At 65.4% G+C, this 26,535-nt stretch overlaps 3 protein-coding genes and 1 long non-coding RNA gene across 12 annotated transcripts in view; 2 read left to right on the plus strand and 2 right to left on the minus strand.

Moving 5' to 3' along the window:
* Positions 1-7,741: 7,741 nt before the first annotated feature.
* CALY (calcyon neuron specific vesicular protein) overlaps positions 7,742-26,535 on the minus strand; it is a 150,280-nt gene continuing 131,486 nt past the window's right edge. Inside the window, exons 1-6 of one of the 3 annotated variants that reach the window (XM_025467732.3) lie at positions 14,530-14,688; positions 10,199-10,353; positions 9,370-9,483; positions 8,740-8,853; positions 8,272-8,615; positions 7,742-7,884 (exon numbers count right to left, since the gene is read on the minus strand). In XM_025467732.3, the coding sequence (XP_025323517.2) occupies positions 8,295-8,615; positions 8,740-8,853; positions 9,370-9,483; positions 10,199-10,333 (684 nt within the window). In that variant the 5' untranslated portion in view covers positions 10,334-10,353; positions 14,530-14,688 and the 3' untranslated portion in view covers positions 7,742-7,884; positions 8,272-8,294. Of the gene's footprint in view, positions 7,885-8,271; positions 8,616-8,739; positions 8,854-9,369; positions 9,484-10,198; positions 10,354-14,424; positions 14,689-26,535 lie in introns of those variants that run through there. The other 2 variants (XM_025467733.2, XM_049103185.1) reach the window with 2 other exon arrangements.
* On the plus strand, positions 14,751-16,626 carry LOC125753910 (uncharacterized). The gene is made up of 3 exons (XR_007406736.1): positions 14,751-15,084; positions 15,476-15,767; positions 15,980-16,626. It is a non-coding gene; the product is annotated as an uncharacterized LOC125753910 (long non-coding RNA).
* PRAP1 (proline rich acidic protein 1) lies at positions 17,147-20,832 on the plus strand. Of its 2 annotated transcripts, none has more exons than XM_025467740.3 (5): positions 17,147-17,379; positions 19,083-19,152; positions 19,694-19,746; positions 20,401-20,510; positions 20,589-20,832. In XM_025467740.3, exons 1-5 carry the CDS (start codon positions 17,372-17,374, stop codon positions 20,795-20,797), a joined length of 450 nt encoding a protein of 149 aa, XP_025323525.3. In that variant the 5' UTR covers positions 17,147-17,371; the 3' UTR covers positions 20,798-20,832. The 2 variants fall into 2 exon arrangements, with proteins under 2 accessions (XP_025323525.3, XP_025323526.3); XM_025467741.3 differs by having other exon boundaries at positions 17,161-17,379; positions 20,401-20,504.
* On the minus strand, positions 22,650-26,211 carry FUOM (fucose mutarotase). Of its 6 annotated transcripts, none has more exons than XM_025467736.3 (6): positions 26,070-26,211; positions 25,614-25,682; positions 24,043-24,113; positions 23,730-23,828; positions 23,096-23,169; positions 22,650-22,878 (listed from the first exon to the last, which is right to left on the minus strand). In XM_025467736.3, exons 1-6 carry the CDS (start codon positions 26,152-26,154, stop codon positions 22,815-22,817), a joined length of 462 nt encoding a protein of 153 aa, XP_025323521.3. In that variant the 5' UTR covers positions 26,155-26,211; the 3' UTR covers positions 22,650-22,814. The 6 variants fall into 6 exon arrangements, with proteins under 6 accessions (XP_025323521.3, XP_048959146.1, XP_048959143.1 ...); XM_049103189.1 differs by having other exon boundaries at positions 23,973-24,113; XM_049103186.1 differs by lacking the exon at positions 23,096-23,169.

A 26,535-nucleotide genomic window follows, 5' to 3' on the forward strand; every position in this document is an offset into this window, starting at 1 on the left:
GTCTGCCCAAGAGAACGTGCCCGTGCATCTGTGTGTGGGGACATCTGCGGAGAGGAGACAGTGAGAGGACACGTTTGCATGCATGTGTGAGTGTGCATGTTTGTGCACGTGCAGCTCGTGTGCGTACGTGTATATGAGTGTGGGCACGTGTGGCACGTGTGTGCAAAGTGGGCACATTGTAGGGCACCGAGGGAGGAAGAGTGTGTTCTGGCTGCTGTGTTGCACTGTCCTCCTCAAGCTGCAGCCCTCAGGTCACGCCGTGGGCCCCACATCAGGGTCACCCCCGGGGGTCACACCTCGGGTCAGAGCGGGGGTCCCACTACAAGCCACCCAGGCACCTGCAGTTGTAAGAGGTGCCAGGGTGCTGCAGCCCACCGCAGTGTGGAGCTACCCCCGCCCCCCGCTCCTGTGAGCTGGGCCTCCCTCCCAGCCGGCCCCTGCGCACGCTCCCGTATCCTCTCGGCAGCAGCTGGCAGGTGCGTGGCAGGCGGACGAGCTCTGTGCTCTGTGCTCAGGGCCCGGAGTGACAGGCTGCTGTGCCTCGTCTCGGGTGGGGACCAGCGGCGCTGCTGAAGGTAATGACGATGGAGCAGAGGCCTCTCACCTGCTGGGGCGGTGCTGGCCTGATGGGGAAGGCGGTGAGCCTTGAGATGACCTTGAGGACGGCCACGACCTAGGAGGAGGTGATAGGAAGCGGGGGTGGGGGGGGTGGGGGGGTGGGGGGGGGTGGTGACCGCTGTGTGCGTCCTCAGGAGGTGCCCTGTCAGTGGGCACTTCTCACTGTGGAAACCACGTCCAGCCAAACAAAATTCCCCTCCTCCTTAAGCTGCACCGAGTGTGCCCCCCACGGTGGGACGGGCCCCCAAGGACGAGGCTGAGCCTGTGTCTGACGGCTCGGGCGACTCGGGGTTGACTCGCAGAGGACACGTGAGGCGCACAGCGAGCCCCGCAGATGGCCGGCGGCGCCCTGTGCTGACCTGCAGCGGGGCGGGACCTCTGGCGGGGCCTAGGACTTCTTGTTCCGCATCCAGGAGCCCAAGAACTCGGGACACGTTCTGTGTTTGGGTAAGAATTGTTTTAACTGTTGGACAGTGTATCTGACGCTGTCGACACCGTGGGGCTCTGCTCCGGCACCCATAGCTCGTGAAAGACTTTTTGCAAGGTTTCCGTAAACTTTGGGTAAGAACAAGACCTCCAGGGCACCCAGAGGGTGTGTGGGACCCTGAGAAAGCAGGGCCTGGCGGGGGGCCTGCGGAGCCCTGGGCCTGGCCCCCGGGGGCTGTGGGTGCTCCGGGAGGTGGTCTGGAGCTGGCTCTGCAGCCGGGTTGGGATTGCCCAGAAGCCCCGGGCCATCGTAGAGACCTGTTGGTTCCCGTCTGATGGTGCCTTAGCAACTGGCTCTGTTTAGTTTGAAGGCTACGGGTTACCTCAGTGCCCCTGAGTTTTAGTTCTAAGATGTGTGAGAGAATTTCCATTAAGATCCGGTGACAGGGATCCCCGGGTGCCGCAGCGGTTTGGCGCCTGCCTTTGGCCCAGGGCGCGATCCTGGAGACCCGGGATCGAATCCCACATCGGGCTCCCGGTGCATGGAGCCTGCTTCTCCCTCTGCCTATGTCTCTGCCTCTCTCTTTCTCTCTCTGTGACTATCATAAATAAATTAAAAAAAAAGATCCGGTGACAAAAAAAAAAAAAGATCCGGTGACCGACGCCGTCGTGTCCAGTGGCGGGAGCATATAGGTGCTTGCAGCGCATCACAGGGGGGTCTGGAGGTCCACACGTGACCCGGATGCTTCGAATCAGCTGTATCAGCTTGGTTAGAGCTTGAAATACCTAGGGCATCTATAAACCGACTTCATCATGTCTGTGAAATGTCTTTTGAAAATGAGAGACTGAGGAATCCCTGGGTGGCACAGCGGTTTGGCGCCTGCCTTTGGCCCAGGGCGTGATCCTGGAGACCCGGGATCAAATCCCACATCGGGCTCCCGGGGCATGGAGCCTGCTTCTCCCTCTGCCTGTATCTCTGCCTCTCTCTCTCTCTCTCTCTGTGTGTGACTATCATAAATAAATAAAAATTAAAAATAAATAAATAAATAAAAACATTAAAAAAATAAAAAATGAGAGACTGAATATATATCAAATGTATAAGTTAATAGAATAATAAGTACAGAATAAGGGAAGACACACCAACACAAGAGTAACTAGATTCAGAAGTAAGGTACTTTTCCTTTATTTATTTATTATTTTTTAAGATTTTTATTTATTCATGAGAGACACACACACACAGAGAGGCAGACACAGGCAGAGGGAGAAGCAGGCTCCATGCGGGGAGCCGGACGTGGGGCTGGATCCCGGGACCCCAGGATCACGCCCATGGCCGAAGGCGGCGCTAAACCGCTGGGCCGCAGGGGCTGCCTGCTTTTTTCTTTAAAAAAAAAAAAAAAAATTTATTTGACAGAGAGAGAGAGCATAGGCAGGGGGGCTGCAGGCCGAGGGAGAGGGAGAAGCAGATTCCCTGCTGAGCAGGGAGCCCAAGGCAGGACTCGGTCCCAGGACCCCGAGATCATGACCTGAGCCAAAGGCCGTGCTTCACCCACTGAGCCCCCGAGGCGTCCCCGTTAGTAAGCTTTTAAATGGAGCTTTAAAGGCTGGGAAGCCAAGGAAGCCAGTGGAGAGACCTCCCCAGAATGTGCCACGTGGATCATTCTAAGCTGAACGCACTGGGACCCTGCAGACTCCAGAGAAACTTCCACCTCCCTCTTGACTATGCAGGAGAATCTAAATTGGGGGACCTTCCCAGAATAGGGGTGGTTAACAGATCAGTTCCCTCTGAGTGACCCCTCTGTGAGGCAGGACAGACATGTGTGCCTCATCACCCTCCCGGGAGCCCCAGGCCCCACCGCCTTCTCCTTAGTTCCCGACGACACACGGCCCGCACCTTGTCTGACTCGGAATTTCCACGCCTGCATGGGGTCCCTGTCCCGACCCCATTAAATTGGATTTTCTCCTGCTAATCTGTCTCATCTGATTCTTACCCAAGCTAGAAGGACCTTTGAGAGGACAAGACTTCCTGCTCTCTGACGCTGGTTTAAATTTATAATCGTAAATCATAACATTTTATAAGTCAAAAGCATTTTTTTTTTTTCAGATTTCATTTATTTATTCATGAGAGACACAGAGACACAGAGAGGCAGAGACACAGGCAGTGGGAGAAGCAGGCTCCATGTGGGGAGCCCGACACGGGACTGGATCCCAGGACCCCGGGGTCATGCCCTGAGCCCAAGGCAGACGCCCAACCGCTGAGCCGCCAAGAGTCCCCTCAAAGGCAGGTTTAACTCAGCAAGACCACTCCCCGGAGCTTGCCAGGCAGGTAAATCTCCAACAATACAAAGCACATATGCATAAATTATTCATCGAGCATTGTGTTGCAAAATGTTGTAAAGCACCTGGAAAGCCCCGGGTGGGGGGACGCCGCGGGAACGAGGGGGTCTTGGGTCCGATCACACCTTGTGCACTGGCTTCCCGTGGGTTAAGTCCATGTGCTGCAATAAAAAATGCATTTGCAAAAAAAAAAAAAAAAAAAAAATGCATTTGCTCCCGTCCTGGGGTCCCGGGGTCCCGGGGTCCCGGGGTCCCGGGGTCCCGGGGAGCAGCTCCCCAGCCCTGGGCACTTCCTGTGAGGCAGGGCCTCTGCTCTCAGGGCACACCTGGCTACGCTGCTGAAGAGGTCGGGCCGGGGTGCAGGCTGCTTGGGGCCGGGGCGGGAGCCAGGCTAGGCGGCGGGTGCCCGCGGGGCTGTGCCCGTGCACCCCCGGCCCCCCCCCCCGGCCCTGACTTGTAGTCAAGGTGGACAGAGAGGGTGGCCGGGGGGCCCCGATATGGTCTGAACCAGGAGGCAGGCTCCCCAGACCAGGCCCTTCCCTGGCGGGGTCTGTGTCTCTTCCGGGGAATAGGGTTGAATTGGGACATCCGGTGGTGCACAGAATTGGAGAATTGATTGTCACTTGTGTGGGGGAAAAAAAATCATTACAGAGAAAAAAGTCAAACGGGAGGGGAAAAAGGCAGATGTATGTGCTTGTTTGTGCAGAAAGACGCACAGACAGCTGAGCTAGAAACTCAGAAGACGGGGACGCCTGGGGGGCTCAGCGGTTTGGCGCCGCGGCCTGCATCCCAGGGCGTGACCCCCGGTCCCGGGATGGAGTCCCGCGTCGGGCTCCCGGCGTGGAGCCTGCCTCTCCCTCTGCCTGGGTCTCTGTCTCTCTGTGTCCCTCATGAATAAATAAATAACTAACCTTAAAAAAAGAAAGAAACTAAGAAGACTGATTTCCCTCAGGGGTGGGAGGGAGTCGGCTCCTTAGGAATCCTGTTAATGTTTTACTTATTACAAAATAATAGGATGTGAGGTGGCTGGGTGACGGCCCGTGATGGGATGAGCCCTGGGTGTGATCACTGACCTCTACTTCTGAAACCAATAGCACATTATGTCAATGAATAGAATTTAAATTTTTTAAAATGTGAATTAAGGGCACCCGGGTGGCTCAGCGGTTGAGTGCCTGTATTCAGCTCAGGGCGTGACCCTCGGGGTCCTGGGATCGAGTCCCACATTGACTCTCCGCATGGAGCCTGCTTCTCCCTCTGGCTGTGTCTCTGCCTCTCTGTGTCTCTTATGAATAAATAGATAACATCCTTAAAAATAAATTGTGATTTCAAAAAAAAGAAAAAAGGAAAAAACAAAACTAATGGATAATATCAATGAAAATGGGGGAAGGACCCAAAACCAGAGTGTGAGCAGTAATAAGTGACTCCACCATATATGAAAGGAATAGAGAGGGCAGCCCGGGCGGCTCAGCAGTTGAGCAGCTGCCTCTGGCTCAGAGCATGACCCCAGGGTCCTGGGATCGAGTCTTGCGTTGGGCTCCCTGCATGGAGCCTGCTTCTCCCTCTGCCTGTGTCTCTTCCTTTCTCTCTCTGTCTCTCATGAATAAATAAATAAAATCTTTAAAAAAAAAAAAAAGCAACGTGAACAACAAACGCAAATATCCTGCGCACAGCATTTTGACTATCGACCCGCACGTTCCAGACAGAACCCTGAATAAGCAGCAGGCGCTTGTTTGGGCCCTGGCGTGGGTTACCAATGCCGAAAAGGACTCCAGTGGATTCTAAGACGAAGCAAATAAATATATTGAGAGTCACAGGAACCAGCTTTCCGCTGTTGGAGGGCAGTTCTCACACCAAGGGCAGGGGAGCGAGAACCGCGGAGCCACTGGGACCTTGCGGAGATCCTGGGTACCCCGCATACACCCGCAGTCTAGACGCCGCGTGGATGTACCGCATAGATTACTGTGGGCTGTGTCTACACGTGTGTACATACTCGCACACACATGCACGTGTGTCTGTGCACACACAGGAGGGAGATACGGAGCGTGTGTGCACGAACGGGTGTGTTACAGATCACACGCGCAGTTCCATGCGCAGAGCGCCCAAAGCAACACCCGTAAGCAGCACCCAGATCCTGGTGGCACCTTTGTTGTTGTTGGTTTTTCTTTTTTTTAAGATCTAATTTATTCATGAGAGACACAAAGAGAGAGAGAGGCAGAGACACAGGCAGAGGGAGAAGCAGGCTCCATGCAGGGAGCCCGACGTGAGACTCGATCCCAGGACCCTGGGGTCATGCCCTGAGCCAGAGGCAGACGCTCAACCGCTGAGCCGCCCGGGCACCCCTGGTGGCACCTTTGTGCCAGGAAGTTAGGAAGTGCCCAGAGGCTGATGGAGACGTGTCCCCAGGACGACTTCTACTAGCCAGGTACAAAGCAACGTGACCATAAAAATAAATAACGAGAGCACGGATTCCAGCCTCTTGAACGACATGGGAATCGGCGGGTCCTGCTGACGCAAACAAATGAAAGGGGAGACGGGAGAGCTTTTCTTTCCAGTAAACTAGTGGAAGATCAACTAATAAGTGTAGAAAACGTGCCGAATTTAGGCAATTGTCACTTGGAAAATACAGTAGCTGGATTCAGACCAGACTGAGTGCTCTGAGCAGGGAGGGCTGAGGACCAAGGTGTTTCGTAGTCTCAGAGCAGCGTCCCCCGGAACGTGTATTAACTTACAGAGGCAAAGGGTAACGTCACGGGGTGCAACCCATTGGAAGCCACCCGAGCTGAGGATCTGTCCCCTTGGGGCGCACAGCCGGACCTTGGTGCCTTCCGGCGGAACACCAACACGGACTCAGCCTCTCCCCGGGATGCGTCCCGCGGCTCATCAGGACAACACGCCTCACACGTGCGAGCTGAGGCCCCTCTAAGGTGACCTGAGAACGGGGAAGGAGGTGGTGGCTGGGCTCCCGGACGGCCTCCCAGCCAGGCTTTTCTTTTTGCTAGGAAGGACGTTATTGAGACAGTTGGGGAAATATTAATAAGGTATATTGATTAAATAAGAGTATTAGTATCTAAGCTAAATTCCTGATTTTGGTCTGTAAAGAAAGTGCCCCTAGGAAATCCGCAGTGAGGTATTTAGGGGTAAAGAGGCAACTTCCTCTCCAAAGGCTCAGAAACACTTCAGCAGAGGACAGTCACGGGGATGGTGGCTGCTAGAGACAGCTGGCAGGTCACGCCTGGCAGATCCACAGACGGATGGACGGCTGGCTGGACAGACAGGAGCCCAGCGATGATGGAGACAGCCTCAGACCCAGCCCCCCCCCGCCCCCCCGCCCCCCCTCACCTGGCCTTGTGTGTCCACGGAACATCTCAAACACCTGCCTCACCCACTTCCTGCTATTCCAAAGCTGCTCAGACCCCTCACCTTGCCTCCCTGACCTGGAGGCCAGATGGTCCCACATTGTCTGAGCGCCCAGCCCTGTGCCCCCACGCAGGACCCCACTAGGGCCCAGGGACTCTGACCCACGGCATCGGTCGCTGGGCCACGCACTGAAAAGGCCTCTTTCCTGTCTGTTTCCTTGGCCTGAGCACCCAGCCCTTGGTGCTGGGGTCTGAGCTACCCCCTCACCAGGGTGGGCTGTCTGGGCCTGGGATCAAAGCCCTCAGGGGAAGACAGGAGCTGGAGTGGGGTCCTGGTCAGGCCTAGCCAGGTGGGAGCAGACTTGAGCCACCCAGCGCTGAAGCGGAGGGGGAGATGGGGGTGCTGTGGGCTGCGCGGAGACTCCTCAGACCTCCCACCGCCCCTGTACTTCCAAGGGAATGGGAGATGGGGTGCTCTGGACGCGGGGAGCCCCCTCGGGCCCCAGGAGTGGGCTCACATCCCCTCTCCAGAGGCCCAGGGCCGCTTGGAGCCACGCATTGGCTCACTTCTTCAGTGATGTGTGCCCGTGGGCCAGGCAGTGGAGGCGGGCACCACGTGTGGGTGCTGCCGGGAACAGGGGGCTCCAGATGCTCGGTCCATCGGGGTGGGGGGTGGGGGGTGGGGAGCACGCACAGCACAGCACGGGAGATGGACCAGCTCCGCTGGAGGTGGGGCTGGGGGAACTCAGGGACAGAGCCAAGGTCCCAAAGGCTCCCCTGAACATCGCAGTCAGCCTCCGAGGGCGAGGCCGCGTCCACGCTGCCCTCCCCCCCCCGCCGGCGTGCACAGGTGCACCCCACTTCCCAGGGCGGCTCGCTGCCCCCCCACCGCGGCTCTTCAGAATCCTGCAGGGCCCCTCCCGGCAGGAGGAGGAGGCACGCGGGGGTGGGGGGAGGCAGGAGCAAGGAGCGGGACCAGGATGCGCAGGAGAAACAGGAGACGCAGCTGGATGTGAATCTTTACTTAGAGAAAAGCAGCAGAGCTGGAAGCTCAGGGGGCAGGGGCATCAGCGAGGGGTCCCGGAGGCGGGGCACGACCACAGGAGGGGAGCGCGTCGGGCGAGGGCGGTCACGGGTGCCGCCGGGGGCGCTGCCGAGACAGAGGGGAGGCGGGGCGAGAGCGGGCGCTCGAGGCGGGCACACGACCCCCACCGCCCAGGTGCGCGGGAAGGACCGCGCGGCGGAGCCCCGCCCTCCCGCCCAGGCCCCGCCCACTCCCACCCAGGCCCCGTCCAGGCCCCGCCCCTCCCGTCCAGGCCCCGCCCACTCCCGTCCAGGCCCCGCCCACTCCCAACCAGGCCCCGCCCACGCCCCCGCCCCTCCCCGTCCAGGCCCCGCCCACTCCCGTCCAGGCCCCCGCCCCTCCCGTCCAGGCCCCCGCCCACTCCCGTCCAGGCCCCCGCCCCTCCCGTCCAGGCCCCGCCCACTCCCATCCAGGCCCCGCCCATCCACCCCACGCCCCGCCCCTCCCACCTACCCGGGCCGCAGGTGCGGGCGCCGTCACTGGGGGGCCGGGGCCGGGGGCGGGGCGCTGACCGCTGCCTTCCGCGGCGCCTCCTTCTCTCCCGGGGCCGAGGGCTTTCCCGGGGGCTCGGTGGCCGCCGCCCCCGCCGCGCCCGCCCCCGCCGCCGCGCCCGCCTGGGTGGGCGCCTTGGGCCCCTCCTTGACGGCGCGGTAGTTCTCCCCCCAGGCCGAGGGCGTCTCGGTGCCGTGCTTGCGGCTCAGCGGGTAGGCCCCGATGGCGGCCAGGATGCTTCGGTGGCGCTCGGGGTCCATCTCCGTGTAGTACATCTCCAGGGTCAGCGGGGTGCAGATCTTGTGCTGCGGGGGGCGGGGGGTCAGGGCGGCCCGAGGGGTCCTCCCTGGGGCGGGCAGCCCACCCGCCAGGCTTCCGCGGGGACATGGGGGCCCTGCCCACCCCGCCCCCCAGCGGGCCAGGGCTTACCCGGAGCAGGAAGCCGTCGGGGCAGGTGAACTGGTCATACCAGATGGCCTTGTACATGATGAGGACACAGCCCAGGAGCGCCATGGCAAAGGCGATCATCCGCGCGGTGGGCAGCTGGGGGGCCGGGGACAGAGAGGGGCGCCGGGGAGGGTCAGCGCGCTCGGGGCAGGGGCTGCGCTCACCGCCTCTGCTGGGGGGTCCCTTCCAGCTCCCAGACGCCCCCCAGAGAGGGCAGATTTCACAGGGCTTTAGACGCGGCATGCTAAAACTGGCAAAGCCATCATTTAGGGGACTTGAGGGCGAATAAACACGGTGGGAAAAAATATTAGGCACATACACAGCAGAAGTACATACAAAGCCCAGGTCACTCAGGAAGAGACACGTGACCCCGGGAGATGGGCGCAGCAAGGAGCCCTGGGCCAGAGGAGCCCCGCGGAGCCGCAGGGTGAGGGCCCCGAGGGGGGGATCCCTGCCCACCTGGCTCCCTGACCACAGGCGAGGGGGCGAGGGGCCCAGCCCACCTGGCTCAGAGCACGGGCTCCCCTGCCTCAGCTGCCTGCTCCCCATCTTCCCTGCCCCCAATCCCCTGGGATCAACTCCTGGGCAGCGTGGCACAGGGAGGGGGGTTACCCTGCGCCCTTCCTCTGGGTGGTTACAGGCCAGCTTCTGGGCCTCCAGGTCGGGGAACTTCTTTGGCTGGTCCGGGGAGGACAGCTGGTATTCCGTCTGTGTCTTGATAACCACCTGCAGGAAGAGGGGAGCCAGGAGCACACTGAAATGGGGGACTGGGAGGGGCCCCAGGTCGGTTGCCCTGGAGCTGGGTGCTGAGCAGCTGCCGCACCGTCTAGTGGCAAGGCTGCGCTGGCTACAAGGGCCAGCTGGGGGCAGGCAGGTGGTGCCCCCAGGTGCCACAGGGTCCCCTGAGCCCAGGGCTGCCTCTAACCCCGAGCCCCAGGGCCCGCCTAGGCCGACTGATGCAGGCCCGGAAGGTGGCCCCTCCGCTCCGCTGCAGCGCCTGCCGCAGGTCCTGCTCCAGGGCACACGGGGGGGGGGGGGGGGGGGGGGGGCGCAGCTGTGCCTCAGCAGATTCCTCCAGAAAGCTGCCCTCCATCAGACCTTGCCCAAGGACCCTGTCTCGCCCACAGGGAAGGTGGAAATTTTTGCTCGGAGCGCCTGCTGGGCACCCCTGCCAGGCACCGTCTGCCAGATGGCGTGGGACTCCCGACGGTCACCCTGCGGTCAGTTTACACAGTTCACAGATGAGGAAAGGGTGACTCCAGGTGACGGGACAGCTGATCAGGTCACAGACTGCCTGGCCAACTAGGGTTGTGGCCCAGACCAGCCCTTCCCCTGCTTGCTCTCCTGCCTGTTGGGGGAGGCCACATGGAAGCGACCCTTGCCCCTCCCCTCTGTTCCGGTCGGGCTGAGAAGAGCCCTCCTTGCTGGCCCAGGCGCTCACCTGGTCAGGGAACGGTGGCTGGAGCTGGCTGACATCCAGGGGGCTGATGAGAGGGACGCTGTCTGTGGTGGCCCCGTCCTGATCCCCTGGGTCTTTGCCCGGCTTCCCGGAGAAGCTGCAGCCCAGCTTCACCATGGTGAGCAGCGGTCCTCGGCCTGTCCGGAGGAGACACCGGTCACTGCCCACTCACCACCCGACCATGGCACCCCTGGGAGAGGGCGAGGGGGCCCCAGCCTGGACCCGGTTCCTCACACCGGAGCCAGGACAGCCAACATCCCAGGACAAACCAGGCATGTTCAGCCATAGGTCTCCTGGCCCCTGGGCCCCAGAGCCATGCGGGGTGTGCCCAGGCACACATGCGGGCCTGCCCCAGCGCACTTCGGAGGGCAGATGTTGTGCTCAACAGAAACCGATCCCGATCCCGCCTGGGGGGCTCGGTGGGTTCAGCATCCGACTCTTGATTTCCGCTCAGGTCGTGGTCTCAGGGTCCTGGGATCAAGCCCGCGTCAGGCTCCCTGCTCAGTGGGGAGCCGGCTTGAGATTCCCTCTCCCTCTGCCCCTCCCCCACCTGTCTCTCTAAAATAAACAAAATCTTTCTAAAAAATCATGATTAACTTCAATAATATCTGGAAAAGTATTTGAGACTATCCAACAATTGTTTATTACTTTAAATACCTATTAGCAGACTAAGGGTAGAGGAAAACATCCTTAACCTGATAAAGGCTACCCACAAAAATCCCCACAGCATCGGGTATGAACTAAACAGTGAAAGCTTTGCCTTTAAGATGAAGGAGCAAAAACGGCCTTTTACTATCAGTTCCATAAGTCATGGCGCTGCAGGTCTTACATCAATGACAAAAAATTATCCCTCAATGTGGGAAATAAGCACTGACCGTAAAAGGGCTACATTAGAATTAAGAACTTCCGCTTATCAAAACGTAGCCTTCAGAGAGCGGCAGCAAAGCGAGACCGGAGAAGGCATGTGCAACGCGCCGATGGCGAGGGACTCGGGCCCATCAGCGAGAGATGTTCAGGTCCCTCTGCCCGAGTGTAACCTTCCTAGGAAATCGGGTCTTTGCAGACGTGACTGCGCGGAGATGACGTCATGGTGGATCACAGGAGCCCTACCCCAGTGCTTGGGGTCCTACGTTTGGGGGCACACAGGGAGGCAGAGGTCGGAGGGATGCATTCACAAGCCACTGAACACTGGGGTCCCCAGAAGCAGGGAGAGGCCGGGAGGCTCCTTCCCTAGAGCCCCAAAGGCGCGCAGCCCTCCCTAATTCTGGATTCTTGTCTCCAAAGAATGCTGGATTCTCCCACACACATGCCTGTTGTTTTAAGCCACCCGCTGGGTGATTCGTTGGCCGCGAGGAAGCTAACGTTCGGGCAGAACAGCTCAGGTTGATGAAGAAAAATATTAGAAAAACCCCATAGAAAAATGCAGGAAGGAAGATTTCAAAAGGCCACGGATACTAAGCAGGCGCTCGCCTCATTAGCCCACGAGGGGGCCAATCAGAACCGGCTCGGGGAGATGCGCTGAAGCCCCCCCAAACCCAGGAGAGCTCGAGGAGCCTAGGAGCCAAAGCCCTGCAGGGGGTGTGGACTCACGTAAGCCACACACGCCGAACCCTGAGCGGCCCTCACTCCGGGGTGGACGCCCCGCAGGACGAGCGTCCGCTAACGTGGATGGCAGGGCCGGTCCCACGGACACACAACCGCACGCCAGAAAACAAGCCGTAAATGAGGCGTTCCTGCCACCGAGTCCTTATAGCAATGGGGTGAACGGTGTAGCCGCGGGCAGGACCGGCCCAACCCCACGGGAGGAGGCTGGCCCCGAAAGCAGCCGCCGGAGGAACCAGGCTGGCACTTAGGGACCCGCACTGCGCGGCTCCAGACCAATTAATGCTCCTGTGTCTGGGGAGTCTGGGGGGCCTCAGGGGAGGGGAGCAGCTTCAGGGCCCTGCGGGGATTTCTAGTCTTCACTGGCTGGTGGATGACTGGGGTGCACTTACCTTCAATCATCAGGTTGCACGTTTGTTTTACGTCATCTTCTGAATATTCGTTATATTTCACAACAAAGAGTTCAAAATAAATGAGACCAACAACCAAAGGACAGCAGGCTGGGGGCAGAGGCCCGGCCACCCCACCCCTCCCCAGGCTTTGGGCCCTGGCGTGCGCCTGCGCAGAGATGGGAGTCTCGTGGCACCTGTGCCGGGCTGTCTGCCTACCTCCTCCTTGTAGGACCGGGGTCAGACCCCGGGGGGCTGTGCTTCCGGCCCCGGCCACTGCCTGCACCCGTCCTATAGACTGCTGTCCCGGGCGACCTCACTATCCCCAGACGCCTCCCCTGCAGCAGCCCCACCAGGCCCATGGGGGACCCCCTCACACCCCAGAGGCCAGGCCCTGCTGTGGGTTCCTGGTGTGGGCAGGCAGGGTGGGAATACCGAGGAGCTCCGGCCCGGAGGCCCAGGGGTGCTGGGACGGAGAGTGTGCAGGTGCTGGGCAGGGAGGTCCTTGTAGGACAAAGGGGGGTGGCCAGGAGCCGCATCGTCGGGCAGCAAAGAGGCAGCCGGCTGGGCAGAGGGCACCCCCATGGGGGACTTCCTGGGCGCTCCAGGGAGGAAGGTCCCCTTAGGGCCCTGAGTGGGGGCTCATCCTTGGATCTACGCCCCGGGCGCCGGGCCCTTACGGGCCAGCAAAGCGCCCCCGACTGCACCCCTAGGCTGGAGAGCTTCTAGGGAGTGGGGCTGGCAGGGGGGCAGCCCGGGGAGGACGCAGGGCAGCCGCGGGAGGCCGAGGTGGACCAGCACCCGTGGGAACATCCCAGCGCTGGGGAGGACAGAGGGCCCGGAAGCCCCGGGAGGGGACCCCGGAGGGAGGGCCTGACGGGCTGCGGAGGAGGGGGAGGCCGGGGCAGCAAGTGCGCAGCGCTGCAGGGGGGCTTCGCAGGGGCGGGAGGGCGGCGGGGCCCTGCGGCTTGCAGAGGGGGGCGGGGGGCGGGGGGCGCGAGGTCGCCCTTAGCCCCAACCTCCGGGCCGCCGGCCCCGGGACAGGTAGCTCCGCCTCTGGGGTCCTCTAGGAGCCAAGCCTCCTCCGACAGAGCGTGACGTCCGTGTGACGTCATCACGGGTTTCCATGGCAACGGAGGCCGGGAATGACACATCTTCTCCAAGGGAAGGAGCCATTTGGGGCCTTCGGGCCTCTCCGCGTCGGGTTCCAGGCCTCACGCCCGAGGCGCAATGCTGGGGCAGGGGCGGGCTGCATGTGGGACCCCCCCCCCACATCCATTCCCTCGCTGAGTCGTGGGGCCCCCTGGGCAGGCGGGCTGGGCTCATTCCCAGGACAGGCTCGGAGGTCGCCCTGCGCCTCCCGCCCCCCCCCTTCTGCCGTCGTCCGCTCCCCACTGCGGGCTGCTGGGCGGCGTCTGCGGAGGCGGCGTCGGGATGAGCGGGGCGCGGGGAGGGGGGCGAGGGGCCCTGGCGGAACAGCCCGCAGGAGCCGGGCCGCGGGTGCTCGCCCCGCCCCGCCCCCCGCCCGGCTGCATCTGCGTCACGCGGAGGGCTGCGCACCTGCGCGGGCTCCTGCGGGCCGGGCGCGTGTCGGGCGCGCATGTGACTGCGGAGCGCGGGGCGGCGCGTGCCGAGCGGACACCCCGCAGGGCGCAAGCCCCCGCCCCCGCGCCCGCCGCCCCCGGCCTGGCTCTCGGCTCCCGCACAGCCCCGGAGGCCCAGGTGGGGGCGGCTCGTCTCTGCACCCGCCCCGGCTTCCCGCGCGCCCGCCACCTGTGGCCCGAGCCCGGGGTCTGCGGCAGGTGCTGCTGGAGCGATGGCGCGGGGCCCCGGCGCTCCTCGGTCCGGCCGTCCGCTCCCCCCGCGCCCCCCGCGCCCCCCGCCCTCGCACAGAGCCGGACCTTCTGGAACGGGCCGCCCCTCCGCAGCCCCCAGGGCTCTCCGGCCCCCGCGACGCCGCTGATGCTGGCCCCGACCCCCGCCCGCGCTGCGCCGCGCGGCCGAGACGGGGTCGGGGCGGCACGTCGGGTCTGCGCGCGGCTGGACACCGGCGGTTCCTCGGGGGTCCGGGCAGCGGCTCGCCCCGCGGAGGCCCCGGCCGTCGGGGGGGCCTGCGGACAGCACCCCGCTGCGGCCACCGGAGACCCCAAGGAGGGACCCCGGCTCCCCCCGGCCGCCATCGGGTCGGCCGCGGTGCCCCCGTCCCTGCACACGCACCTGCACGCGCACCTGCACGCGCACCTCGCGCGGCCGTGCACACGCCCCTGCACACTCGGCCCCCCTCGCCCCCGCTCCACAAGGAGAAATGTGGAAATGGCTCACAGGCGGCTCCGACGGGCAGCTGCTGCACGGCGCGGCCGCAGGACGAGGATGCGGAGGAAGGATGCGGTTCCAGACGCTTCGCAGCCGGGGCGGGGCGGGGGAGGGGCCGAGCCGAGACCGAGGCTGCTGTCGCCTGGGAGACGCGGGCGGAGGGAGGGAGCGCTTGCGTCTGCGGCCACCGCTCCACCCCGAGCCCCCCCTGTGGGAGCTGCGCAGGGGCAGGGGGTGCAGGGGGTGCAGGGGGCTCCCACCCGGACAGCACACCGCCTGCCTCACTGCGTGGGGGGCAGCTGAGCCCTGCCTGCCCCCCGGCCTGCCCCCCACGACCCTGTCCGGGGCTCAGACTGCCTTCTTGCCCCCCTTGGTGTGCCGACGCCTGAAGCCCCAGGCCAGCCCCTGCCCCTGGAGCAAGCCTGTCGCTCGTTCCCCATTGGGCCACCAGGGAGGGGTGCTGGGGTGCGAGCGCAGCTGAGGGGGCTCGGGCTGCTGCCAGCTGGTGGTGGACGGGCCCGGAACGTGTGTTTGTGCAGCCTGAGGCCTCCCTCCTCTGGGCAGGTGCGAGGACCAGTCGCTAGGGTCCGTGGTCATTCATGGGGCACTTACGGTCAGCTTTGTCAGCTAGACGTTTCCCAAAGGCCTGCACCGTCTGAGGCCAGAAACGAGCAGTGGCACGGTCCGTCCACCTGCCGCCGACGCTTGCTGTCATCTGTTTGGTCACCTGGGGCCACAGGCTGCGCAGTGCAGCCACCGGGATTTGGCTCCTTAGATGCTGGAGGTTCCAAGCCGGGGTCAAGGCGAGGGCAGACTTGGTTTCCACAGGCTCCTCTCCTTGGCTGGTGGCTCCTGACAGTCCCCCGTCTGCCTTGTCTTTTCTTAGAAGGACACTCAGCAGAACTGATTGGGCCCCCGAGACGACCTCTTTTTTTTTTTTTTTTTTTTTTTCCAGCACACACCCAGCTCCGGGATCAAGAGCTGCGTGCTCCAGGCCCGAGCCACCCAGGTGCCCCTAGAACGATGCGTTTTGAATTAACTTTGGTGTGCAGTGGGGTCCCGTCACGACTTGCGTGGAGTTGGCTTGCGGGTCTGGGAGACCCGAAAATTGAGAGTTTCTGCGCGCCCCAACAGCGGCTCCCCACGGCTCCGAGGCGGCACCAGACCACAAAACGAATACACTGAGTCACGCCAGAAGCACTACCGCTGTCGTTTGGATTTCCAGGAGAAAAAGATTAAGAAAGAAGGTCGAGGGATCCCTGGGTGGCGCAGCGGTTTGGCGCCTGCCTTTGGCCCAGGGCGCGATCCTGGAGACCCGGGGTCGAATCCCACGTCGGGCTCCCGGTGCATGGAGCCTGCTTCTCCCTCTGCCTGTCTCTCTTTCTCTCCCTCTCTCTGTGACTATCATAAATAAAAAAAAATTAAAAAAAAAAAAAAAAAAAAAAAAAAAAGAAAGAAGGTCGAGAGGCTCAGGAACGTTCAAAGAAAGCGAAAAAGATGATTGGTCTGAAAACCAAGCTGTACCTGGAACAGCGGCGTGCTGAAAAAATACCAAAAGGACTCTCCAGAGGCAGGAGACGAGAAAGGGCAAACCAAAGAGTGAGAAGACGCCCCCGGAGCAGGGCCTGCAGGTGTCCCGGCCCGAGGGGCAGCCCCCGCTTAAGTCCTTTCCAATGTGACTGAACAGAGGAACAGAGCAAGCCGGGAAGTGGGGAGTTCCTTTACCCGGATTCGCGCTCCGGGAGACACAGAAGCACTAAAAGTCATTCTCAGGGAAGAGAAAGAGGAAAGCGTGGAAGGGGACGGTCACTAGTCCGCTTTGCCGGAGTCGCTCTCCTCGGAAACCACCTGCGCGCAAAGGTTCATTGGCCAACGGGCTTACCTGTCACAAAGGCCCAGTAACAGCCTAAATTGAAAGCCACCTTCTGGGGACGCCCAGGGGCTCAGCGGGTGAGCGTCTGCCTTGGGCCCAGGGTGTGACCCCGGGGTCCCGGAATCGAGTCCCGTGTCGGGTTCCCCGCAGGGAGCCTGCTTCTCCCTCTGCCTGTGTCTCAGGTCTCTCTCTCTGTGTCTCGCATCAATAAATAAGTAAAATGTTTTTAAAAATTCTATTTATTGAAATTGCTTAAGACATTTCATCACCCTCCCCTTTATTTCTTTTTTAAAAAGATTATTTATTTATTCATAAATAAAGCTGGGAGCACGCAGGACCGTGGGGCCCCTGTAGCAGCACCCTGGAGTTGGGGCAGGGGGGCCCTGCGGGGAGGCCCCGTTCCCACCCAAGGCTCGGCCGCAGGTGCGCGCCCTTCTCTAGGCGCCTGTGCCAGGGTCCGTGTCCACGCCAGGGCCCCGACGTGGCTTCCCCCTAAGGATGCCCAGTCCGACTGGGGAGAGCCCCACCCCTTGCCCGTGGCTCCGGGCAAACCCGCTCCAGGAGGAGGCCTGTGCCAGGAGCACAAGGGGTGGGGTGGGAGGTCGGGACGGTTTTCCAGCTTCCGGACCACCTGTCAGCCCAGTTTCAGCTCCAATCCTCCAGATCGCAAAGCAACATCTGGACATTCTGCTGGTGGCGGCCAGGGGGTGTGGGCCCGGGCGTGCGGGTCCCCCGTGGGGGTCGAAGCACCTCGGGTGGGTCCTCAGGGGGAGGGGGGAGCCAGCTGGGGAGCACCAGCCGCCACTGCTGCTGGGATCCCTGGTCTCTGACCTCTGTCCAGATCCGCCCACGTTGGGGCCATAAAGCCCGAGGAACCGGCGGGAGGAGCAGAGCAGATCTGAGTCACTGGATCCAGTTACTTGGATCTGAACTATCGGTCCCCGAGAGCACCGTCTACACTGGGAAGAGGACCTCATCATGAGGAGGTAATGCCCAACGCCCCTAAGCCAGAACCCCCCACCCAAACCGGGCGGTCTGCTTGGGTCCGGGAGCCCCGGGCAACCACGTCCTGGCTCAGGCTGGCTCCGTGGAGGGAGCCGGCGGGGGAGGAAGGGGTGGCCTCTGTCCTCAGGCAGGGGTTTGGCTGCGGGCCCCAGGGCGGCTAGAACTGCCCATCCCGTGTCTACCTCGGGACCAGCTTGGAGGGCCTCGCCCAGGACCCCCTGACAGGGCACCCTGTCCCCCGGGGCCCCTTGGTGCCTGGAAGGGGAGGCAGGAGGCGCTGGGTCAGGAGGAGAGGTAGGGGGTCAGATGCTGCCAGAGGGGACAGTCCCCTGGAAGCTGGGCCGGGGGGTCAGAGGCTGTCCTCCCCCCCGGGGTGTCCCCTCCTTCCTTCATCTCCTGGGGACCCCCTCCCCTCCTCCCATGAGCCTGAGCGCTCCCCTCGCCCTCCTGGTCTGGGGGCTTCTCCTGGGGGCCCCCCGGGCTCAAGCCAGAGGCCGTGCCTCCCCTGCAGGGAGGCGGGTCGCAGCGGGGCTTGGGGTCCCTGGGCCCCCTTGGGAGTCCAAGCTGCCTTCCTGGGGAGAGGCCACGGGTTCCGGAGCCATGGCCACACCCCCACGCCGGGGACCCAGCCGCGACCTCACCCATGAGGTGCTTTCCTGGGCTTAGCTGGACAGCGAGGTGGGGGTGTGGAGTCCGGACACGTCGGCGCAGGGCACAGTTCAGCCTCTGTGGGTGGGTGCCCGAGGGGCAGGGGCCCTCCCGAGCAGCCCGCCCCCGGCACGCCCCCGCCCTTTGGCCCCAGCGTCTGGAGAGGGAGCCAAGGGTTCCTGCGAGGGCCCCGCGCTGGGCCCAGACCGAGGAGCAGGACGGAGGCCCATCGGGCATTTGAGTTTCTTTGAGCAAAACCAGTTAGGCCCGGGCGGCCGCATCCTGCAGACAGGAGGGTGTTGGAGGGCGGGGGGGAGCGGGAAGGGGGGGTGAGGGTCGTCGCCAATGGCCTCCAGGCTGCCCCGGCCGCTCCCGCCTCACTGCCCTCAGGATCTGTTTCTGGGGGAGCCGAACCCGTATTTAGGGTCCAGGTGGGTGACCTGGGGCTTGGGGTGGCGAGTCCGTCGGGTGCACACTGCGCCCCGGTCAGTCTCCCGTCCTGGCCTCCGGCCGCCCTGGGTGAGGCTCCCAGGACCTTCTAGCTGGGCCCACGCACGCCTGTCCGGCGTGCATGTGTCCCCTCCATTTGGCCGTCGCTCCCTGACTCCCTGCTCGGGGCCTGGAGCTTGACGCCTCTCCCCGTGCAGCCTCCTGGGCACCCTCAGGGCTTCCTGAGGGGACGCCCGCACCACCCCGCTGTCCACCCGCAGCTGCAACAGGCCAGGTGCCGACTGGCCGTGCGGGATCCGCCGTGCTGGGCTTTGGGGGGCAGGACGCGGTGCTCTGAGCACCACCAGCGCCACGTTCTGTGCCGGGAGGAGAGGGGAGGCCCGGCCAGCATCTCCCCCGGAGGCCGGCAGTGTGGGGCTGTTGCGGCTGCTGGGGGCAGCGGGGCAGAGGCCGTGGCCCGAGGGGCCTGGGCATCCTCGGGGAGAGAACACCGCGCTGACGAGGCCGGGCCACAGCAGGGGTGTCCCGGCGGGAGCTCCGTGGGCAGGGCGGCCCGGCCTCTCCCCATCCTCTCTGGTCCCCTCAGGCTCTTCCTGGTCGCCTGGCTGGTGGTTCTGCTGGTGCTGCAGGAGGTGGGCTCGGCTTCCTTGGCCCAGGTATGTGCAGGCCCTGAGCCCGGCCCCCAGGAAGGGAGGTGAAGAAGACAGGGCACGAGGTGGAGCCCCTACGGCAAGGGCCCGTGGGTGCTGGGGGGGCGGACTGAGCAGGGGCATCAGCTGGGCAAGGAGGCCCAGGTGGAGCAGGGCCCTGATGCCTTGCGCCCCGCCGGCCAGTGCAGGGCTCATCCTGTCCTCGTGCCCTGCGGCCGGGGGCCCTCTGTGCAGATGACCGTGTGCCCCCACCCGTCTCGCCCCACCCCACCCTGCACACCTGGGAGAGACCAGGTCAGGGGAAGCCCCCCCCTCCCGGCAGCAGACAGCAGGTCGCTCCCCGTGGCACCGCTTCGTCGCCCGCCCTGTGCTCAGCCTGCTGCATGGAGGCTCAAGAGCAGGGCCCTCCTCGGGCCACCGGGGTCCAGACTCAGCCCCAGGGGTTGCCCAGTCTCCCCGTGAGCCCCCAGCAGGTGGGGTGCCCTGGCCGGTGTGGTCCTCTGCCCTGTGCAGGCCACGGAGCACACACCTGCCAACTCGCTTCCAGGGCCTCGTCAGGACCGACGGCAAAGTCGGGGCCCCTGAGCAGGACCCAGAGGGGTGAGTGCCCCCAGCACCCCTTCCACGCCCCCTGCTCTGGCCCCGCCTGGGAGCTCCCTTAGCTAAGGGCATTGGTGGGTGAAGGGGGAGGGGGCAATGCTTCAGCCAGTAGGGCCCCCTGGGATCTGTCAGCGACCTACAGGGGCACAGGACGGGGTGGGGAGCCTTCCTGCAGCCCCCAGACCCCCACACCACAGCCACAGCTGAAGGCGCTGTAGGTCGCCCTCGCAGGAGGCATTTCTCCCCAGGGGGCCCCAGCCTGTGAGGGCCTGGCCTTGGAGCAGGGGCTCCTGCCCAGCTCTCGGGGTCTCCAGGGCCTGGAGGTTTGCTCAGGGGACGCCCTTGGGGACGCAGCTCAGGGATGCGGTGGGGACGCCTGGGCTGTGGGTCTGGGTCCCCTGGGGGTGGTCTGGCCGTAGCTCCCCGCGGGGGACGCGGGGGGGTGGGGAGCAGTGGTGCTTGTGCTGGGCCCTGGGGCAGCTGGCCAGCAACCGAACCGAGTCGCCGAGGACCCTGGAGCCGCCGAGGACCCCGGTGTGGAGCAACCGGCCTCGAGCCAGGGCCCCCGGCTGCTCACCGGGTGGTGGGCCCCCGGGTGGGGTGGCCCGGCTGCCTCCTGGGGTGCAAGCAGACCTGACCCAGCTGTGCTCCCAGGGCCCGGGGAGCCCACATGCTGGAGACGCTGAAACACGACAACCAGCCCACGGGTCTCCTCGTGGCCCCAAAGCTGGCAGCTGCCACGTGGGCGACATGGCAAGGTCAAGGTGGGCACCCCTGGGGGGCAGGGTCCCGGCAGGGGAGCCGCGTGGGGCCTACTTCCCTCACCCCCCTCTTGTCTGCAGGCTCCGAGGCCCAGGCGGGGGCGGAGGGCACCTGGGGCCGTGCCCCCAGCTGGGACCCTGAGCCGGACCGCGACAGCCTGTACCACCCCCTGCCCGAGGAGGCCCAGGGCCCGGCGCAGCTCTGGCCGTGGGTGCTTCCACCTCAGCAGGTGCTTCAAGGGCCGGAGGAGGACCGAGACCACATCTACCACCCCAGGGAGGCCTCCTAGGGGCCCTGACCCTCCCCAGCTAGAAAAATAAAGCTGCAGAGGCCACGAGTGTCTTTGGGAGGCGCGTCCGTGGTCAGAGCCCGCCGTCAGGGGAGGAAGGCCCTGGTCGTCGCAGCTCGGGAGCCCCGGAGGCCCCCAGCCCCGCAGCCCTGCTCCTTGAAGGGCCTGTGCCCTCGGCGCCCCCCGGGCCTGGTGGAGGTCAGCCCCCCACAGACGGGCTGCCGGTGCGGGCAGGACTCAGGCCCCGACTCCCGGTCCTCACTCTCTGGGTGCTTGTTGGGCGCCCTCTGAGGCCCGGGGCTCCGCACCCCGCCCTTGGGGCCGCGGGCTGGGGCTCGGGCGCAGGGACCGAGCGGGAGGGGCTGAGCCGCACGTGCCCGGGGCTCCGGCGTGGCGGTCATGGCCCCGCCGGAGGGAGGGAAGCACTTGGCGCCCCCGCTCCGCACGCAGGACACAGGGTGAAACATCAGGCAGAGGCCACCAAGCTCTCGCCGCTGCCCGGGGACGGTGAGCTCGTGAGGGTGACCTCACGCCCCAGGGCTGGGTGTCCGCCCGTGGGTCCCCTCTGAGGACTTGGACGGCAGCCCACACCCGAAGCTCTGCGTGAGGGCCCATGTGCCTCACCGCCCGGCGTCACCCCGTGTTCCTGATGGAGGGACCCCAGACGGACGGTGACCTCACAGGGCAGCCGGGCGGCGTGAGCACTGGGACCCCGCGCGGGCTCTGAGGCCCACACAGCCGAGGGCTCACGGTCTCTCCCGTCCCTCCCGTCCCTCCTGTCGGTCAAGGACGGCATCTCTGAGCCGTGTGGGTTCGGGCGGTGCCCGGCTCGGATGGAAGGGCAGGGGTGCCCCAGCCCTGGGCAGCCCAGGGAGTCTGTGGCCAGGTCACGCGGCCGGGAGCCCCTGCAGAGGCCGGGCCAGCTGGGGGCCCGGGAGTGTGCGAGCCGCGTGAGCAGGAGACAGCGCAGAGGCAAGAGGCTCCCACGTGTATAGTTTAGAACACGTCACTCAAGCCTCAGTAAGGCCGTTCAGAGGCGTCTGTGTGGCGGAAGTGGCCGTGGGCTCAGGGCGCCGAGGGTAGGCCCTGCAGGGACCAGGGCACGGTCCCCTCCCCAGGCTGAGCCCCGAGCTCAGCCCAGCGGGCCTGTCTGCCCCCCACGACCTCCGGGACACCAGGACACCAGCCCTGGTCCCAAACACGGGAGCCAGCGGCCCGGGAGCCCCGTTCACGCCCGCGCCAGCACCCACGAGGCCGGAGGAAGGCCTGGAGGGGAGGGGAGGCTTGGGGAAGACCCTGGGGTCCAGAGCAGGGGTGGCGGGTGCTCCCACCCAAGACCAGCCCGAGCCCCAGCCCACTGCCACCCTCGTGCCACCTTCAGGCGGGCTGGCCTGCGCCTATGGGGTCGGGGGGCCCCCCCGGGCCGGTACCACCCTCTCCCCCTGCCATTTCCCAGGACCCGGAGGCTCCTAGTGTTGAGGAGGCACGAGCCCCGCAGACGGAGCAGAGCCCGGCCCCCAGGGGAGCGGCCCCCTCGCCACCATCTGCCACCACCTGCCCTCCCGCCTGGTCTCCTCCAGGACAACCCGAGCGTCCCCAGCCTGGGGGCTCCACCCGCTGCCAGGGCTCCCGAGGGGGCAGTCACGCCCCCCCCCCGCCCCCCGGCCTCTGTGGGGGCTGCAGGCCCGTGAGCTCTCGCTCCAAACCCAGGGGCCTGCTCAGAGTCAGGCCACCCAAACCTGCAGGGCGGGGGTGAGGGGAGGCCTCCTTCCCCCCTGGTGATGGGGGGGGTCGTCGGAGGGGCCAACGGCTCCCCTGTGCGCAGCACCACACAGGCCTTTGTGAGGATGCAGGCTGTTGTTGAAACCTTCACCTCACTGCCGTAAATCGGGTGACCCGGGTCCCCGGCGGTCCCCCCAACCCCGCCCGGCCCCCTGGACCGTGCAGCTAGGCAGGGGCGGGGCCAGTGCTCTGTGGTCCGGCTCAGGCATCCAGCTGCGTCTCTGGGCCCGGTGGTCTAGGGCGCATCCAGGGCCAGCACCCCCTTCCTGAGGATGAGGTTTCCGTAGAGAGCCGTCTCCCTGCGGGAGGGGCGGAGCTGAGCACCACGGCCGGCCCCCCCACGACCACTCCTGCCCCCCGCCACGGGGGTAGTCCAGGAACTAGTCCTCAGGCAAATCCCTTGACAACCCCGTTCCCAGTGGGGCCTCTAGTGTCAGCTGGGGCAGGGGCCGAGGGGGGCAGGGGAGCGCCCCAATCCACCCTGACCCGCAGGACCCCGCAGGACCCCGCACTCACCCAGTTGCTACCACGGCAAAAGCCTTCTTGGCGCGCTCATAAAACGCAAACCTCTCTACCGTGGCCAGGGCGCCCTGGAGGCACAAGGGGTGCGAGGGCCTTGCTCAGAGGACCTCGGGGCCCAGCGGGCGCAGGGGCACGAGAGGCAGGGCCGCTCAGGGCCTCCCTTCTCGGTCTCCCGGCTGGGGTCCCAAGGGTGCTCAGCCTGTGAGCGGGGGGGACTGGACGGGCAGGGACACGGGGGGCGGTGGTGGCCAGTGGCCTGGGGCCCCGTGTCCCTCGGAGTTGGCGCGAGGGCCCCTCCTGCCCCCCTGCCCTTCAGGTGGGTCCTGCCCGAGATGTGCCAGTGGGAGGTCCCGGGAGGGCAAGTGCATCCCCTCGCACAGCCTCGGGCCAGGGATACCCCGCAGCCCCTGGCCCCGCTCGGTCACCTGGGCCGGGCGAGGGACCTCAGGCAAGGACCGGATTGCAACCCGAGAGGGCAGGAGGCTGGGGGCAGCCCCATCCCCAGGGTTACTCTTCCGGGAAGGCTGGGACAAGTGCAGGGGGGTGTGGGGCCCCGCCTTTGGCTCCTCCCAGCCTCCGAGGAGGGGCAGAGGGTCCCGAGGGCCTTCCCTGCGGGGCTGCACCTCACCCCGCAGCCAGCCCCCGACAGGATGGACTGGTAGGTCCCCCACACGGGAGTCTGAAGGCCCCTCTTCCTGTCGCTGGGCACCAGCTCCATGACGGCAGCCTAGGGAAGGAGGGGGCGGCTCTGGCCTATGCATCCGGCTGCCCTGGGCACTTCCAGCCCCCACCCCGCTGGGTGACAGCTCAGGGCTCCTCTGACCGGGACAGGGCCCTCTGGGGACACATGCCCCCCTTCAAGCAAGTGGACCTTCTGGGGCCTGAGGAAGCAGAGACCGAGGCCCAGACCGGGGAGGGACGGTGGGGTGACGGGCGCTCACTGGGCTCTCCACGTAGGTGTCCAGGGGCAGCAGCTGCAGCACGGCCTCCAGCAGCGGTGGGATGCCCAGGCCTGAGGGCGGAGTGTCACCTCAGGTCACGCAGCAGTCCCTGCCCGCCAGCAGTGCACCCGCCCTCCCGGGCGCGCATGCCCTTTGCCCCAGGCCCCAAGCCCCAAGCCAGCCAGCAGGGATGGACTTGGGCCGGGACAGAGCAGGGGCTGCCGGCCTGGCGACACTTGCCGGGGTCGCACTGGCACCACCCTGCCCTGGCCACAGCGCCTGAGGCCGCGCTGCCCGTGGGCTCGCCCTTCCACCCCCCTCACCGGGCAAACCTCAACACTCGCCAGCAAGGGCACCTGGGCCCCTTCCCTGACCCCAGGACTCCCCCCGTGACCCCTGAGCTGCCACCTGTACCCTGGGGCTCTGGGAAGAGGCTGTTCTTGCCCCAGTCTGCCCCCAGACCCGTCCCACTGGTCCCCAAGGTCCCTGCTCCCCGGTAAAGCGGGTTTCTGACTGTTAAAGGAACTTCCGCTGCTTGTGCAACGCTGACAACTGCTTGTGCAGGAGCTGGTGACAGCCCGTTGGGATCTCACGAGCCTGCCGCCCTGAGCGCGTTCTCTTCTGCCTTTTTCCCGGCTTTTCTCTGCGGTCAGGCTCGTACCTGGCTCCGACTCCTACCGGCTTGTTTCCTTCTAACACGCAGGGCGTGTGGGTCACGTGGCAGCTGGGCCGTCCCCTGTCCCCCAGCATTCCGGCCTTTCCCTTGTCCCCTCCTCCTTGGGGAGGAAAGCATGTTGGGGCACCTGGCCCCCAGCGTAAGCTGAGGCCTGGCTGGCTCTTCTTCCGCAGGGAGTGGAAGCCATGGCCACTGGGTCAGGGGGCCAGCAGCCGGCGAACGGGCCTCAGACCACTGGTCGGCTCTGCCCACAGGGGCTGCTTGACTCTACACCTCACATCTCCGTGCCTCAGTGGCCTCAGTTTTGCAGGGAGGGTCGTGTCGCCGCTCCTGGCACCGCTGAGGGCGGGGAGCCAGCCAGGCCCGGCCTTAGCCCACTGCAGCCAGGTAGGAAGGACAGGGCAGGACAGGTGCTCTCACGCCAGCCCCTACTCCTGGTACTCACTCTGCTACTGCCTTCTTGGTGGAGACCCGGCCCCAGGCCCCCCAGCCAAGCCTTCTGCGCCCCCCCTCCCCCGCCCCCCGTCCCCGCCGGGTCTCCCCAGGGCCAGAGGGTCTCAGACACAGAGCACGTGGGCACCTGGAGCCTGGGAGGTGAGGTCACCAGTACTGGGATTTCTACAGCAGAGCAAAAGCCGAACACGTGACCTGGGGCGTGGGGGCCAGGGGTGCACCTGTGCTCAGCCAGCCAACAGGCCTCTGGGCCTCAGTTTCCCCACTTGCAAGAAGTTACCAAGAGGTGTCTGAGCCGGAGCAGGAGGCCCAAGGTCACCCCTCCTCGGGGCCCGCACTGGGATGCCCTGCCCTGGGTCGCTGAGGGTGCGGGGCCGCGGCTGGGGTGGGGGCAGGGCGGGGCACCTGGGGAGCCGGGACCGCCGCGCCCCGGGGCGCTCACCGTCAGCGCGGAGCTCCTCGGGGCCGCACTTGCATATGGAGGACGTGGGGAAGTTCACATCTGCGAGCACTGAAGGGCCGGCCGGGCCGTGAGACGCCCCCCGGGCCCCCAGCCCCTCCCACCGCGGGCCGCAGACCACGCCGCCGCCCCTCCCCCTCCCTCAGGGCAGAGGGAGTCTCCAGGGCGGGAGGAGCTGCAGGTGTCCCCAGGGCGCGGGTGGAGAGAGCCCCCCCCAGGGATCCGCCCCCGGGGGCCGCCGTCCTGACCGCGGGGCTGACCTCGGCCTGGGCGGGGCTGGGGGTGGGGCAGCAGGGGGAGCCCGGGGCGGCCAGAGCAAGGCCTCCACCCCGGACCCGGCTCCTCCCGGACCCCAGCGGGGCGTGGGGCGGTGGGGGCCCGCGCGCGGCTCGCCGGGCCTGCCCGGGGGTGGGGTCCCGAGGCCCGGTCCCCGCTCACCGATCTCGTCTCCGTGCCCCATGCGCGCCAGGGCGTAGAGCAGCTCCGGGGAGAGCAGCGCGGGGACGCCCTTTAGCACCACCATGGTCCCGGGGCCTGGCGGGGCGGGGCCTCGGGAAGGGGGCGGGGCCTCGGGAAGGGGCGGGGCCTGGCTCGCCGGGAGGGGCGGGGCCTGTACTCGCGGGGCGGGGCCTCGGGAAGGGGCGGGGCCTGCGGCCGGGGGCGGGGCGGCGGAGTAGAGGGTCCCCCCGCCGCGCCCGGAGGACTGGACGCCCCGAGGACCGCGGCCGCGACTCACAGGCTGACCAGGGCTGGGGCGACCACCGGCCCGGCCTCTCCGGCATCTTCCTGGGCCCCGCGTCCCTCGCCGGGTCCAAGACCGCAGCGCCCCGAGCTCCCCGCTGCCGCCCCCGCCCCCCCTCACTGCCGCCCCAGCCCGCCGGGTCCCCGGTCGCTGGGTGAGGGT

The sequence above is a fragment of the Canis lupus genome, chromosome 28 (genome assembly GCF_003254725.2).
Source record: "Canis lupus dingo isolate Sandy chromosome 28, ASM325472v2, whole genome shotgun sequence".
Lineage (NCBI taxonomy): Eukaryota > Metazoa > Chordata > Mammalia > Carnivora > Canidae > Canis > Canis lupus.

What these genes read in the sequence shown, in the direction of transcription:
- PRAP1 (XM_025467740.3), top strand. An exon ending in GCTCGGCTTCCTTGGCCCAG is followed by an intron (nt 19,153 to 19,693) that starts GTATGTGCAGGC and finishes ACTCGCTTCCAG; the next exon opens with GGCCTCGTCAGGACCGACGG. An exon ending in GGCGACATGGCAAGGTCAAG is followed by an intron (nt 20,511 to 20,588) that starts GTGGGCACCCCT and finishes TCTTGTCTGCAG; the next exon opens with GCTCCGAGGCCCAGGCGGGG.
- FUOM (XM_049103186.1), bottom strand. Translation starts at nt 26,154, where the DNA reads ATGGTGGTGCTAAAGGGCGTCCCCGCGCTGCTCTCCCCGGAGCTGCTC. An exon ending in GGGGCACGGAGACGAGATCG is followed by an intron (nt 25,683 to 26,069) that starts GTGAGCGGGGAC and finishes CCGGCCCTTCAG; the next exon opens with TGCTCGCAGATGTGAACTTC. An exon ending in TGTCGGGGGCTGGCTGCGGG is followed by an intron (nt 22,879 to 23,729) that starts GTGAGGTGCAGC and finishes CCCCTCCCGCAG; the next exon opens with GGAGACGGCTCTCTACGGAA.